This window comes from Pagrus pagrus, assembly GCF_965226575.1.
Source record: "Pagrus pagrus genome assembly, chromosome: 14".
NCBI lineage: Eukaryota > Metazoa > Chordata > Actinopteri > Spariformes > Sparidae > Pagrus > Pagrus pagrus.
The window spans coordinates 23,368,027-23,383,218 of record NC_140198.1 but is presented as its reverse complement, the minus strand read 5'-3'; the positions used below and the strand labels follow the sequence as shown (position 1 = coordinate 23,383,218).

At 40.5% G+C, this 15,192-nt stretch overlaps 1 protein-coding gene across 11 annotated transcripts in view; it reads left to right on the top strand.

Annotated features, from left to right (window-relative positions):
- The first annotated feature begins 11,308 nt into the window (after positions 1–11,308).
- Positions 11,309–15,192, top strand: part of tspoap1 (TSPO associated protein 1) — a 69,550-nt gene continuing 65,666 nt past the window's right edge. For all 11 annotated transcript variants that reach the window (XM_084373930.1, XM_084373934.1, XM_084373929.1 and 8 more), the window contains exons 1-2: positions 11,309–11,473; positions 12,288–13,289. In XM_084373930.1, the coding sequence (XP_084230056.1) occupies positions 12,408–13,289 (882 nt within the window). In that variant the 5' untranslated portion in view covers positions 11,309–11,473; positions 12,288–12,407. The remainder of the gene's footprint in view (positions 11,474–12,287; positions 13,290–15,192) is intronic.

Below are 15,192 nucleotides of genomic sequence, written 5' to 3'. Positions count from 1 at the left end.
TTACACTGCTGTTTTGTAAGCACAAAATGGCCGCCGTGCACCAACTTGGCAGCAGGTGACAGAGGCCACACTAAGCTGAAGAAGTTTCTTTTCCAAGTTTTCCAACATCGTCAACAACTGGGGAATTCGTGTATCACAGACGGAGGCGGACACCTGTAGCGTGGTTTTCAATGGATAATGAAGGGGACTTTCCTTCAGACAGACAATATTGGGATTCACTGACGATCACTCAATAATCAGAGATAGATAGTACAGGGGTCAGACACTGAATACCCCACATTCTTCTCAAGGGAGAAACTGGGATGAGTGACTTTTATTTATTACTGACTGACTATTACTGAGACTGAGTAGATAGATGAATTTCTAATTTTGGGTGAGCTGTTCCTTTAACTCATCTTCAGCACTCAATTACATAAAATAGTTTTATTTTCATGACATTCATTATCAATCCATTTATATAATTCCTTTCATAATAACAGCAAAAGGGACAAAAAAAATGACATTTTGTTATACAACACTGTGTATTGATAGTAAAATAATCTTGATTTCTCGTATACATTTCAGAATATTGGGAAGTTTAAATGGGAAGTTTTCCACATAATCACTCAGCGCAAACATCCCAGAGATGAAGCGCGTGTTGTCATTGGGAGACCACAGTGTGTGGCTTGGCCGCGGGTTGTTTGTCTCTCTGTTGATGCAGAATTCCCCCTGACCTTACACAGGAATGTGTATTAGGGGATGATGAGGGGAGAATTTGATATTGGCCCCTCGAGATAGTGGACATTCCGGGCCCAGGGGGCACAAAAAGACATTTCTGCTTTCTGTGGTCCCCATCGTCAGGCATAAACGCTGCTTCCTGCAATCTGTCACTAGAACCCTCCAAAACGCTTAGGCACCTGATGACACTGCAGGGGCGCCTCTCGTCTCCTTGGAGAGCAGGAGGCAGGAGGAGAAGGGGGGGCGGTAGGGTGGGGGGGTTCAAATCTTGAGCCACTGTACTGTATACATACAGCTGTCTTCAGCTCATGGAGGTAGATTTCACTAACATTTGTTGGGGGGAAGTGAAGCTGCCACAGTAACGACTGTGGACAGTGCAGTCATCATCCAGGTCCGGTTCATTTTGTCTGAAAAGGTGCGGCGCAGAAGGCCAGAGCCCCACAGAGAGGTCGTTGTGCATCCAATTGGGAGGTGGGCATTATAACACCAGCACAGCAAGCACAGCACTCGAGAACCACGTCTGTCTCATTTGCAGACCGTACCAACAAACCACTCGAAACTCTGGGACAAATGGCTCAGTTATGAGGGATGAAAAATAATCTAGTCCCCAATGTTATGTTTTTCAATACTCCATTCATAGTAGGATGTAGCGCAGATCCGCTGGGGAATAATGTTGCCTTTTGTGTCGGCCCTGCTTCCCCTCCCTTCTCACTTCCCCGTGCTGAGAAATAGCTGAAAGATCTCGGCCCCACAAAAATACCCCTTAATGTCTGAGATAAACCAGAGAATAATACTGTCAGTCTCTTTAACCGAGAGAATTTCAGGCCATTCAAACATAAAATCAACGCATTTGTTGCAGCTGTCCATAGCTTTTAATGAGGAATGACTCTTTTTTCTGCAAATGTCTGTTCTGTGAGTTGTAGGTTATGAGAAAAATGACAGACGAAAGGCAACTTTTTGAAAATATGGAATAGGCAATAACTCAATAATAGGTAGAATTTAACGGTGCAGTGTGTAGTTTTGGGGAGGAAATTTTAATCAGAGAAGAAAGATTTTTATTGATGAATTTTTTAACGCCTAAACAAACTAAATAAACAAACTCTGCTGATTGAATTGAATAAACTGAATAAACAAACTGACCTTAAAGGACAACACAATTTCATACTGTATTACTTTGTTTATATGTGGCGGACCCTGCCACCTTTCTAGCTTCAAACAGTGTTCTGGGGACCTTATTTCCCTCTGACTACATCTTGTTTATTCAGTTATGGAACAAATAAATATTTAGGAGTTGGTATTGTCATTAATATTGAAAATATTAAAAATCTGAGTTTGAATTTCTTCTTGAAAACGACATAGTGCCCCTTTAAATGACATAACCATCCACTGATATGTGAAAGATTCATGATGAAAATGATCATGATAATCAAATTAAGCAAATAAATGAAGCAAAAACATCTTAGTATTTAATAAGAATACATACCTGTTGTGAAAGGATTTATCTTCACACCCAATAAAAAACTAACTAAATAAAATAGCTTTCCTTCCCCCCCCAAAAAAAGCACTAAAAATGTCCTCAGAGCTGAAGTAGCAGGCAGCTTAAATCCACAAGTCACACAGAAAACACACAAAGTTTGTGTAGGGATGGAGGCAGCAAGCTCAGAGTATCCAGTGCTACTCGTTTAAGGTCTTTCATCTCCTTAACCCTGCGTGACTATAAGTACCTGGCTTCAGTGACAGGCATTACGTAAAACAATAAATACCACAGCATTGTATGTTAATGTTCTAACGCCCTGTACCAGTATACGCTTAAAAAAAAAAGCAGGAGGGGCAAAAAAGAAAAAAAAAAGACAAAGACAATGAAAGCTAACCCTTCACTGGTACCCCTGCATCTCCAGTTTCAGGTAGCGCTCACAGAAGGTGCAGTCCTGCTCATCTCTGCACACACTCGCAGAGAGAGACAAGGCTGTGGCTCAGGTCCTGTGTGTGTGTGTGTGTGTGTGTGTGTGTGTGTGTGTGCAGAGGACTCTCCCACACACAAGTACACCAAAGAAAAGACTGTGTGATTATGAAGCAATGAAAGTTATACATCAGAAAGTTGTGTGTAGAAGTTCCTTCCTTGAGAGTTTTGAAGGTTTTAAAAATTCCTCCAGTTGTCATTTAGTCCCACAGAAAACTGCTGACTGACAAATAATACCCGATGAACCACAGAGGGATGAAAAGACAAAGCAAACTGAGCACGAATATCGTGGCCGACTGCTCAAAAATGCAGCTTTATCCACTTTTTGTTTTAATCTTTGTCAGACCAAGAATTATACGAAATTACTGTGGGGTCAGTATGCTGCAGTTGACCTTTAAAAATCGCCATAGCTCCTACAAAATCTTCTTCAGCTGAATAAACCCGTCCTAAAGATTATGTCCCTGTGTTACAAACATGATCTCAACCTCAGCATGAACATCCCCTGATAAAAATGTTCCCCACAAACTCCTTATTCGATGAATTCCTGCGCTCCATCTCGTTTGTTTTTCCAAAAAGCGTCTCTTTCGATCCAGACAGAAGCTGCTTATATTTCAGACATAAAAGATATTCTACTTCTTTCAATAGGAAAAAGCCCGGGGCCTCTCTGAATTGTGCAGCAGACTAATAGCAATTGCTTCCAAACACTAATCCTTCCTGAGCCGTGCAGAAACGTGCGGGCTGTCCGTGGCCATTGACAGGGTTTTCAGGGACCAATTCAGAGCTCCTTCCTGCGGTGTCACCCAAATCACTGGTTGGGCCAAAATAAGGGGATTCTGTTACACTCGGCTAATTCTCTGAACCCCCAGGTCAGGATTGAGAAAACACAACACCACACAGCCAGAGTTACAGATTTACAAGTAGCTAACTGTAGTCAACAGTAAACAAGTCTAGTCTTAAGGTGGGGAGCTAACAAATATGAAGAGGAATATGTGTTTGATTCAGTGTTTGACTTTAATCCTGCAATAACTAATTCCTTCATGGGGGAAGCACAAACAAGGGATAAACACAACACTGACATATTATCAGAGTATAAAGGTGTTATACCAAGCTTGTTAGCAAACTGTTGCTGTTTTTCTCAGCATATTATAGCATAGCATAGCATAGCATAGTGTGAAAATTGGGCCATATTTCAGAGTAAAACAACATATTTCATAACCTGTCAGCTAACATTAGCATTGAACCACTTCCTAACTAACATCACCGTTTGATTACATCCAGGGGGGTTAAAAAAATGTGTCCAAGATGTGCGTTGCTTTCTGAATTTTTATTTATTTATCCATTTCCTTTCATATCATGTAAAACTATCAAACAATAACGTTAGCCAGGAAGTGGTTGGATGCTAACATTAGCTTTTGTCTGATGGAAGCTAACGGGCGATCATATGCTATGTTTTACCTTGAAACATAGCCCGATGTCTCTCCTTTTTAGTAGCTGATTAAACAGGAAGTGGTGAAATGATAACAATTTGTCAGATTCCCATCATTTTGCAACCTGGAACCCAGGAGCACGACACTTGAGTTTCCAACCCTGTGGAGCGTGATGTCAGAGGAAAATGGCCGTGTGTGAACATGGACTATTACAGCACGTTGCAGAAAATCACGCAAAATCAGCACAACATTGACTTGTCAGCACCTTCTGTTGATCCAGCAAACATCGGCATTGAATTTGAGTTGCGTCTGTTGTCACTTGATGACTGGAGGTACTATGTTCACGCTCTTTTAGCTCTGGTTGTGGACCAATAACCTTTGAGATCCAATATTTTCTGGATGTGTCCGTAGTATAAGTCGACTAATACATTGGGGTTGCATATTTACTGTACCACACTCATCATCTGTTTACTGAGAAAGAAAACAGCAACTTCTTATTGTTTCCTCTCATGATACCAGACAGAACACTAAATGTGAAGAAAACAGATTTAATGCACCATAATCTGCCCGCGAGGTGCTACTAAATTATACACCAGGGAGGAACGAGATAGTCGTTCTCTTTCCTTATGACTTCTCTCTTTACTGTATAACAACATCAAAACATTGCTGCTCCATTAGACCCACAGTCACCATGGTGATGATTGTGAAAACTATTCTTCAGTATCATTTCGTGGCTGCCTATAGTGATTCTTATATGCTGTAAGACTCAATCACAGCTGATACAGGTGACTCTCCCGGTTTGTAACAGCATGTGTTGGAGGGTTCACCTGTAACTTCCATGCACATATAATGAGGATTCCCGGCTGTGCTAAGACATACAACAAGAACAAGATGGTCAGCAGTGATTAGCTACACCTGAAGTCTGATCTGGCTGATTTACGGGCTTCGATAAGGAAAGTGTTTGTCGGATCCATGGCTTTATTTCCTCATTCACTTCCTCACTTTGTGTTGTTACCGTCAGAATCTGAATTATCCCAGACCAGCTTATGTTAGCTTCACGGACAAACGCCGACGGATAAAATCAAAATTTGATTCCACTGCACTTCAGTTCATTGTCCCCGTTTGATTTTGGTATATTTATTGCAAACGATAACCGGCTCAGATGTTTGCGCCGGTCTAATAGGGCTGAGATGAAAAGAGGAAACAAAGCTAACCACAAACAAAAGGCCTGAGGGAAGAAAAGGCTCAAGGAAGACCAGTCTCCCCATCTCCCAGTTGAATTACCGAGCAGATACGCACACAATGTGAGCAAACAGGCCACTCTCATTGGGGAATTAGGAAGTTTCTGGAATAGCGGGTTTGTTGGTGTGTTGGTGATTTGGTAAGGTCAGCTATTGTGCATCTTCCTGGAGTCTATTTTACATAACTTCTTAGTTGCGAGGGGCAGCAAGTTATACATCACTGTAGGTGATCTACAAAGATATAAGTTGTCTAAACGCTTTTGTTCCCCACCAGTTATGAGAGGCTTGAATTTGAAGTTGACACAGATAGTGGAGCATGACATCCTGTCCCGTTTACCGTGAACAATTCTTTTAACTGGGTCAGGAAGACAGGTAGTATTCTGTATCGCAGGTGGTGACAGCTGTGACACAGTTCACAAATGTCATGAACATGTCAACACTTAGATTTAAGTTCTTAATTGCCATGTAATTTGTACAGTCTTTAATCAGAGTGAATGATAGCAGTGAGGTGAACAAATACAGGCTCAATAAATAAACTTTTTTTTCTTTTTGTTTGAAAGATTTCAGTGGCATCGTTCTGTCAGTATATTACATAACCTCGAGGGGGATTATGTCTAAGGTAAAGGGAACCAGTGTTATGCAAAACGTATCATTTCAAGCCCTCTGTTCCAAACAGCTGCAGCATTCTGCCAATACAGGACAGGATGCACACTGAGTCGAGATAAAAAACAGAGACTCAGATGTCTTGGGAATAATAGATGGTAAGAGATACCTGCCTCTGGTCATTTGGCTTGTGTCAATGAAAACAATTTATAGAGGTTATTGAAATGTTTTGTTTCAATACAAATTATAGTAAGTAATCCATCAGGTGCATTCAAAGCGGATGTCAACAACGATGAATGGCCACAAAAGACACATTATTCGTGCATAAGATCAGATTCCGTTGGATGAAGCTGCAGGGAATAAGAAGAGAAGGATGCAGAGTATGAAAAATAACACAAGAACACAGGTTTCAGATGATCTTGATCATGATCATGATTGTTTAAAAAGTGAATATATATTTTTTCTATTTTTACTATGAATTAAATCGTATTTTATTACGTTCTTTTGATATTGATATTATTAATCTTATGATATCTTCTGGCATTATGTATATTCTGACTTTTGTAACATAGTTTAATGTAATATCCCCTTCTAATATATATGTTTTTTCAACCTTTTTCACCAGTTTGATATATATCTTATGAAGAAAGTCACGTACTTTGCAGGCTTACTCTTATATTTTTCTGATATCCTATGGCATTGTATGCATTCTGTATCTAGTCGTCCTCTGTAGTACTGTGACTGGATCAGCCAGACTTTGTATTATTGTATCTCACAATAGTTTATAGTTTTGTATAGTGGAATTGCAGTGGCCATGCCTATTGTTGTTGACTTTTTCAAGTGTATTAGTATTGGGGGGTGTTACCTTGCTGGGTTCTCTACTAATCAGCACTTGATTATTTAGAGAAACACCTGCTGGCAATCAAGCACAGCACACATCTGATGAAGCAACATGGAAAATGCATAGATAACTCCTTGTTGTTGTTTTTTGCAATTGTTAATAAAATTGTGCTCCGCCAACGTCAAAGCCAACTTTGACAGAAAGGAGGGAACTTGATGCAGCAAGAAATCTGCAGTGAGGATGCCATATCCACTGCCCTCCACTCAGTCTTCACACACCTTGAAAATAACAACAGCTACATCAGAATGCTGATTGTTGATTTTAGCTCAGCATTTATTAATACTATACTATATTATACTAACTAATTAACTAACTAATTATACTAACCCATGAAAAGCTGATTGCTGAAGCATCCTGACTGGAAACATCACAGTCTGGCATGGTTTGCAGGTAATTAAAAACCGCCAAGAACATCACTGGTACCATCTTCAGAGCTTCTGTGAAGTGAGATGTCTGCACAGAGCACAAAGGAAACTAAAATACAACAGCCACGCCAGCCACAGTCTGTTCACCCTGCAGCCATCTGACAACAGATACAGAAGTATCCGCTGCTGTACCACCAGAGCAGCTTCTTTCCCCAGGTCGTGACACTCCTGAACTCATCCTCAACACCTCACTGTCCATCAAAATAGTTTTTTTTCTTGTGTTGAGAAACAACGTACATTTTATTGTATAACCCTGCGTTGGAAAAAGACAATTAAATGAACCTTTTCATCTTTTGTGTATAAAAATACAGAATCCATGTGTGGCAGAACATGCAATAGATATGGGCAGAAATATGTTCACATCATGTGCATGACCTGCAGAAGCATGACAGGTGCAAAAAGTGTGCAGCCAAAAGCATGTCCACTAATGTTCAACACAGGTATATAAGTAACTACTGCATGTACACATCACAGTTTAGGCAGATGTTCAGAGAGAAGGCAGCTATGGAAGTCTGTGGGAGTATTACTGTGGCTGTAAGGTAGACATACTGTGTTGAATGATTAAGGAGCAGCAGGCTTTGGGATTTTTGCAGTGCATTTGCTCTCCCTCTGTCTCTTTCTCTCTCTGTTTCTGCCTCTTCCCAACAGTCTGCCACACGTGAGCAGACAGAGATGGAAATGAGAGAGGGAGCGGCCAAGGACAACCTGATAACACACAGTGGCATGCTGAATCTGTCTCTTTCTGTCTATCTCTGTATCGTTCACTCTCACAGTGAACACAAACCATTAGAGATACGATCACCTAACGCACTAGCATTGCTGATGTATAATGAATAATACTGCAAAAAAAGAAAATACAGTGTAATAACATACAGGCTCATTATCTGCTTATACAAATGCCACCCAGTGGTCGGACGCGGTACGCCTCGCCTCTTTCACGGATTCTGGCAACATGATCTTGAAAAGGTATGTACATACCTTGGAGGATTTATACATTTCAATATCAGCGCCTATGCCAAATAATGAAATCTCAGGAAGCATTTTTTATCAATGTCCCCAGGGATCATATTAAACAGTGCATTCCTGCTGATCATATCCTCACGTGCAGAACAAAGTGACATACAACATTGGGATGATTGTAGAAGCAGCAGTCACACATGGGATGAAATGTGTATTGTGACATGTAACTCTACCAGACTAACGAGCTGCTGTGACAGAATATTAGTAGCCTGTAAGTATTAAAGCATAAAGGATTCAATTAAAAGTAAATGTGAGATGGTACAGAAACAAGGTGATATATGCACTGTCTCTCGTTACCACCACCTACAGACTGTCTGTCCTGCCCACTGTTTGTTCTCTTCTGTCTCCTCATCAGACACTTGCCTGGCACACCTGTCCCCTTGTTTCCTGATTAGCTTTTCTCAGTGTGATTACTCCCTGGGCTTGTTTTTTTCCTGTCTACTTCATGTCATCATTTTAAGCCATCCCTCAATCCTGTTTCCTGTCTTGCTACTGATTTTTGGTAACATCCTGCGTGCCTGCCAGCAGTCCTCACGAGCATGACTTTGTACTTTGATTTAGTAAATGTATTTTCAGCCCAGCCTGCTGTGGTCTGTGCCTGCCGCCTTCCTCCTTCCTGGTTGCCACTTATCCAAAACAGTGACACAAGGGACACTTTGTCAATGCTGTTACACACGCACCACATTAAACACTGCGCGGCTGCCTGATATTGCACCGAGGAGGTGAAGTTATTGGTAAGAGATGAGAATAGGTTTGAGATTAATATTTCCTTTCACAGACAGATTGGATTGCATTTTTCACAGCAGACATTTGGAGTTGTTACAGTAGGAAATGCTCAGGTGGTACTAATAACATTAACGATGACTCAGTTCCTGGGAAGGTGTCTTGGGAAACCATTAGATTGTGACAATAAGACAGGGCACGCAATAGCTGCACCTAGATTGAATTATTCATTTCATTATTTACACCTCTGCTTTTTATACTATCAAAATGTCTTCTGTGAAAAGCAGCTTTACAAATAAGCCTATTAGATGTCAGTTGGCCATACTGGTTCTGTAAAATCAGATAATTCTTCCAGAATTTTACGACATAGAACAAGGTTTAAAATATTTAGTTTTTCATCCAGAAGTATATAAAATAGTGTTATAAAATCCAAATCTCCCTTCCAGAGAGCACACTTGTACTGGTTTCATAAAATCTGATTATTTCCCACAACTCATGAATATACAGGTCTATTAACCCTGAAAAATCATGCACACATTGATTATAATGACAAAAGAAAAAAGAAAATAGTGCAAGTTGTGAACTGCCCTTTGCCTGTCGCTTTGACCATCAGTTAGTGGTTAAGTATTTAAGGAGCCTTAGATAAATAATTTGTATTAAAAAAAGTTAGAATAGGTACCATTCTTTTGTGATAAATCACAAAATGATCCAAATACAAGGATCCCTCATCAGGCTACAGAAATCTAGGCCAATTTACAAACCTGAACATCGCTGCACTAGCAGCCTGCAGCCACTAGTGGTCAGCCAACTCACATGAGCTGGTGGGACTCAATGATTATGTTGCCTTCAGGGACTGTGGGCCAAACTCAGATTGTGAACAACTCAAATCTGTAAAAGCAGTCAGGAAATGCAGAACTTTCTGTTTTGATTACAGTGTTTCGGAAGAGAGGAAAATACAATTAGAGGGAATGTTTTTGATGTAAACAGTGGAGATGCATTACTGAAAGCATTGATACGCACTGTATTCTCCTCATTTTGTTGTTGCAGGACAGTGCAACCCAACAAACGGGACTTTCAAATCTCACATGTAAATTTTCTTTTGGTTTTTCCCAATGGGAGTTATTTAACCCGCATACAACTGTTAATACATTGTATGGTTTTTTAACTTTCATTTTTGGATCATGTTGTGTTAATGCACATTGCTTAGATTTGTTCTTTCTTTTTTAACCTCAGCTCATATGTCTATAGCACACTGTGTATTACACAGAGACAGCTAAAACTGTTGTACATATTATGTATTATAACGTACTATTTTTTTCATTCCACTGTCATCACAGCATTAAGTCATGCATCCAATGTTATCAGGCTTTTATTTTGTGGTCCTGGATGAGTTTTTGCATTTTTTTTTAAACAATTTTTCACTAGACTGGACAACTTAGCTGTATTTTGGCTCATAGGCCAAATATATGCTATTTCCCTTGTGTCCTATAGGGGAGGGGGCTTTGCCTCATAATAAAACTTAACCCTCATGCAACTGATAAAAGACACAAAACTGCCAATAAACTACTATATATTAAGTATTTTGTGTTTTATATATATATATATATATATATATATATATATATATATATATATTAACATTATTGCCATTCACAAGCATTTACAGGCAATTTAGAGTTATAAAAGAAAAATCAAAATCACCTTGAGGTTGGGCTTTCTTTAATACAACTCGGCTACGTATACTTATACATGTACATGTAAAAAAAAGAAAAGAAACAAAACACAGGGACAAAACAGACATCATATCTGCTAGGTTTGCATCTCAGAGCAAATAAATAACTAAACATCACCGTCTCAGCCAAGGTAGAGAGTCACAGGAGTCCATCTTCTTTCCAAAATATCTCTCATTTGGGGCAGTCCCAGAATATGTGTGTATTATCCCCAACCATACCACATTCTCTCCAGCATTTATTACTGCTTTTATATTTAAAGGGTTAAAATCCTGAAAATTAAAGAATATTTGGTATGTACTATCAAGACTGATGTTGATGTTGATTAATATATAGTATTTTTATGGCAGTTTTTGACATGGAACATTTTTTGTTCTAAACGTGGTCTGAGTAAAAAAAAAAAAAAGTAAACATCAGTTGCATGAGGGTTAAGTTGTATTACAGCAGGTCTTTAGATGAACCGCCGGGGCCGAGGCGTCCCTGAAGGCAGCACCGTTCCTGGACAGGCCAGCAGCACCATGACGCTGGACACAGCCCGGGTGTGTGACACGGTGCCTGACAGATAAACAAACCCCTTGTTGCATGCCGCTGTGGACCTTTAACAACTAACGTCAGCAGCCTCAGAGTGGCTAGACAGATCATGTTAACGCCGACACAAGCACCTTGGCTGGAAGAGGATGGCTCCATTGACGAAAAGTTGAATATGAGAGTTGTGTCCGCTGAGAGGTGAGTTTGTTACAAGTAGAAAACTTAACGGTTAGCTAACAGTTGCTAACAAGAGGTTGTAGCTAACAGACAGTATTCCAGCTCCAGTCTGCTGAACACTGTTATTCACGTTATTTAATATTATTACCTACGCTAGTGACAGCTACTTGACCATATACCAGCTTGCTAAATTAAGCTAGTTAATTAGCCATTGACCGAAGACCCCCATCCTGTGTAACATGACACGTCCTCTGGCGCATATGTGCACCGCTAAATGGAGCTGGTGATGGTGAGCGCGGCTGCAGTCATGTTAGCTAACGGTGTCTGCTTTTCACTGGAAGTTCACCAGTTCACCTGTTGCATCCTCAGCTGACTGAAGCATAAGCCCCATTAATCGTGTTGCATGCTGAGTGCACTGCTTTTGTAATTGTCTTTTATGCTCCCGTCTGTTTAAAGGTGGTTAGCTCTGCTGTGCATTTGTAATTATATGGACATCTGTTTATTAGCCAGAGTTAGGTGGAACTAAAGGAAAGATATTAGGCACAGATACAGTCATGATTTGATTTGTGGGGCATCTGTAATGAACCATTTCCTGTAGTATTGGTTGGGTAGCTTAAACAGCTATTGCCAAACATTTCTTTGCACCTTAAAAGAAAAAAAAGTTTTCATGTTTCACTGTGCCTGCTCTCCTAAAGCTCTTCAGAAGCTGCTCTCTCTTATTTCTGAATTGAGGACCTGATCATCACCTCTGCTGCAAACATTGCATTTCTGGTCGTTACATCCATTATAACCATTTCTCCACTCCTCTCACACCCTCCTCTTCTCATCTTCCCAGTGACCCAGTGTGATAAGTGCATGCTGCATGTCTGATAACCACCCGTCACCCACCTGCACCTCCTCTCCGTTCAGATGCATGGTCCCTCTTTAGAAATGACTAAGTCTCGCCGTTCCTTGCATGTTGTGCTGTGAGTGTGTCATCATGAGGAAAGACAGAGATAACCCTCCGGCACTGTCATCCAAGAAACAGTGCCAGGGCCAGACGGACTACGGGCGAGAGCTAGAGAGGCTGCGTGCTGATTTAGAAGCGGAGAAGAGGCGAGCACAGCGAGCCCGCGGACACCTCTGTGTGGAGCTCAGGCTCCTGCGGGAAGAAGCAGAGAGGAAACAACAGAGGGCTGTGAGGGAGCTGACGGCTAAACGGGGTTGCCAAAAGGACAGGCACTCTAACAGACACCTGGCTGAGGAGGTGAACATTAAAGACAGTGGACGATACAGTGAGGCCCCAGGAAAAGAGTCTTCATCTTTATCTATCAGTGAAGAATTGTATACAAAGCTGGAGCAGTTGCTGCTGACGCTGAATGAGAAGATAAATGGTGAGCATGCAGTTTATAAATTGCATCACAGGCAGGAATTTGAGCTAGAAAAAGCTGTCTTACTCTGCCACCTGCTAGAGGCCCACGAAAGACTACTGTTGCAGGGGAGGCAGAGAGCAGGACACCCCAGCTACATTTTTAAACGTCTCTCAAGAAAGCCAACTCAGGAAGACAGCGGTAACTCTTCTCAGAGAAAGCCTCTTCAAAGATCTCTGCAGAGATCTCAGAGTGCCTCCCACGCTCCTAAGAAGAAAACCAAACAAGATCAGCGAGTGCAGACTGTAGGGAGGTCCCACAGTGCAGCTGACCCCTGCACCAGCACTGCAGCCGTGGACACCTGTCGGAGCAGCTCCCTGAAAATTTGTCACCCTCACAGCGCTCCCCATGCAGGCTGGGACGACCAGCCCACCAGCTGCGCTGAGTCCTCTGGGTCAGACGAGTCACCGCCCTCCAGAAACATGGAGGTAAGCTATTTCAATTTTCCAAATTCCCCACATGGTGCCAAAATGAAAGAAGCGAGTATGTAAGTTAAGTATTCTTAGCATTTCTTTTTATACTTTGAACTGCATCACTCTGTGCACTTGCTCACAGACTTTGGTGGTCTTGCTTTATATTCATATAGTCTCTATGGCAATACAGTTATTATGGCTATATGTTTTATAACTAATCATGTGCATTTTAATGAGATCATAATTTACCATGAGATCGAAATGGCAAATCACATCACAACCTCTCCCTTTTAAATGTTTTGTCACATGAAAAGAGGAAATTGATTTGTTGTTATTAAGGATGACGTGACAAAATATTATAAACTGATAAATTATTGGCCCAACTTTGGGAAATTTATATTATTGGCTGTGTATTGGTATCATTGAAATTATAGCTGATTAATAGACGCAAAAATACAAAGCCAAATTGCTTTCATTGACTTAACAAGCACAGAATCTACACACTGCACATATGTTGTCGTAGAACAGAGAGCTAAACATGTTGTCACCATTGTGGACGACGATGAGCTATTGAATATTAAATTATCCATGTTTGCTCCATACGTCTTAGCCTTTCATACCTTCAGGCTCGCATGAACTGCAGGTGATGAACCTCTTTCTAAAATACAAAAATGATCGATTAGCGGTATCGGCCATTAGAAGGAGGTTATTATCGGTTATCATATAGGCTGAAAAAAATCCATATCATGCATCCCTAATTCACATGATAAATCTCAGATAGACAGAGCCAACATCGTGTGAGGTACTAATGTATGGGTAAAGAGAGGCAGGAGCATGTTAGCAGTGGACCCTCCCGAACAGAATGTATGTTACCTAAAGATTTCTGCACCATCAGAAGCTTGAATAACCTCAAGATGTTCAATAAGCATTTTTAGGAAGTGTCATATCAGGATCACAACAACTTATATGATGGTTGATGTTTATGTTTTGACAGAATTTGGCTTTTTAAGACTGAAAGCGTGACACAAGACTTACACAGTGATCCCACAGACATTATGCTCTGTGCTTCAGACTGATGGATGACAAAGAACTAATAGCAGATATTTCTATTATAAGCATCAACTACTGTAACTACATGTGTAAATATAATATCAAAACATACTGTATGATTTCTGTTGCAGTGGAGTTTTGTGCATCTTTGAATTGTAAATGAGCTTCTTGATTTCCTCATTACTGTATTTAGTGCATAAAATATGGATGTAGATGTAGATTATTTAAATATAAGCTAATCACCACAGTAATCATACTGGGAGGAGTGTTGAAGACGCTGAACTGCTAACTAACATGTAGATTAGCGAGCCAAAGCAGATTTATTAACATTGATTTACCACACACAGCACAGGCTGTATCACAGACTATTGCAGTATTTATTGCAAATTATGACATATATTAAGTTTTTATCAATATATCTTTAAACCATAGGTTATCATAGCCAACCATCTGTCTGCTTTCTTTCTTTGTATACAAGTAGCCTCAATCAAATGAAGACAGTGTGTAACTGTCACATAATTCCCTCCTAGTAAAGGCAGCAGCAGTAAGATGGAGAACTAAACAACAACAACAAGGTAACATTGCCATGAGGAGTTGATTTCATGTTTTTGATAATAGGGACAGACTACATTAGTACAACAAAATGAGAAGCAAACAGTAGCTAATGTTGCAGTCTATTTAGTTGCCATCATGATGCAGCAAATGTGAAATCATTTAATCTGGCAGTTGTGCTGTGTGTGAGGAGAACGGTGCAGGATGTGAGGAGTGAGGAGGGGTAAGCACATGTGGGTGGATGTGTTTATGAGTGGCAGAAATGGGTCAGTGTGCTCCACTCTCTTCAATTTTGGATCAAGTTTTCAAAGAGAGG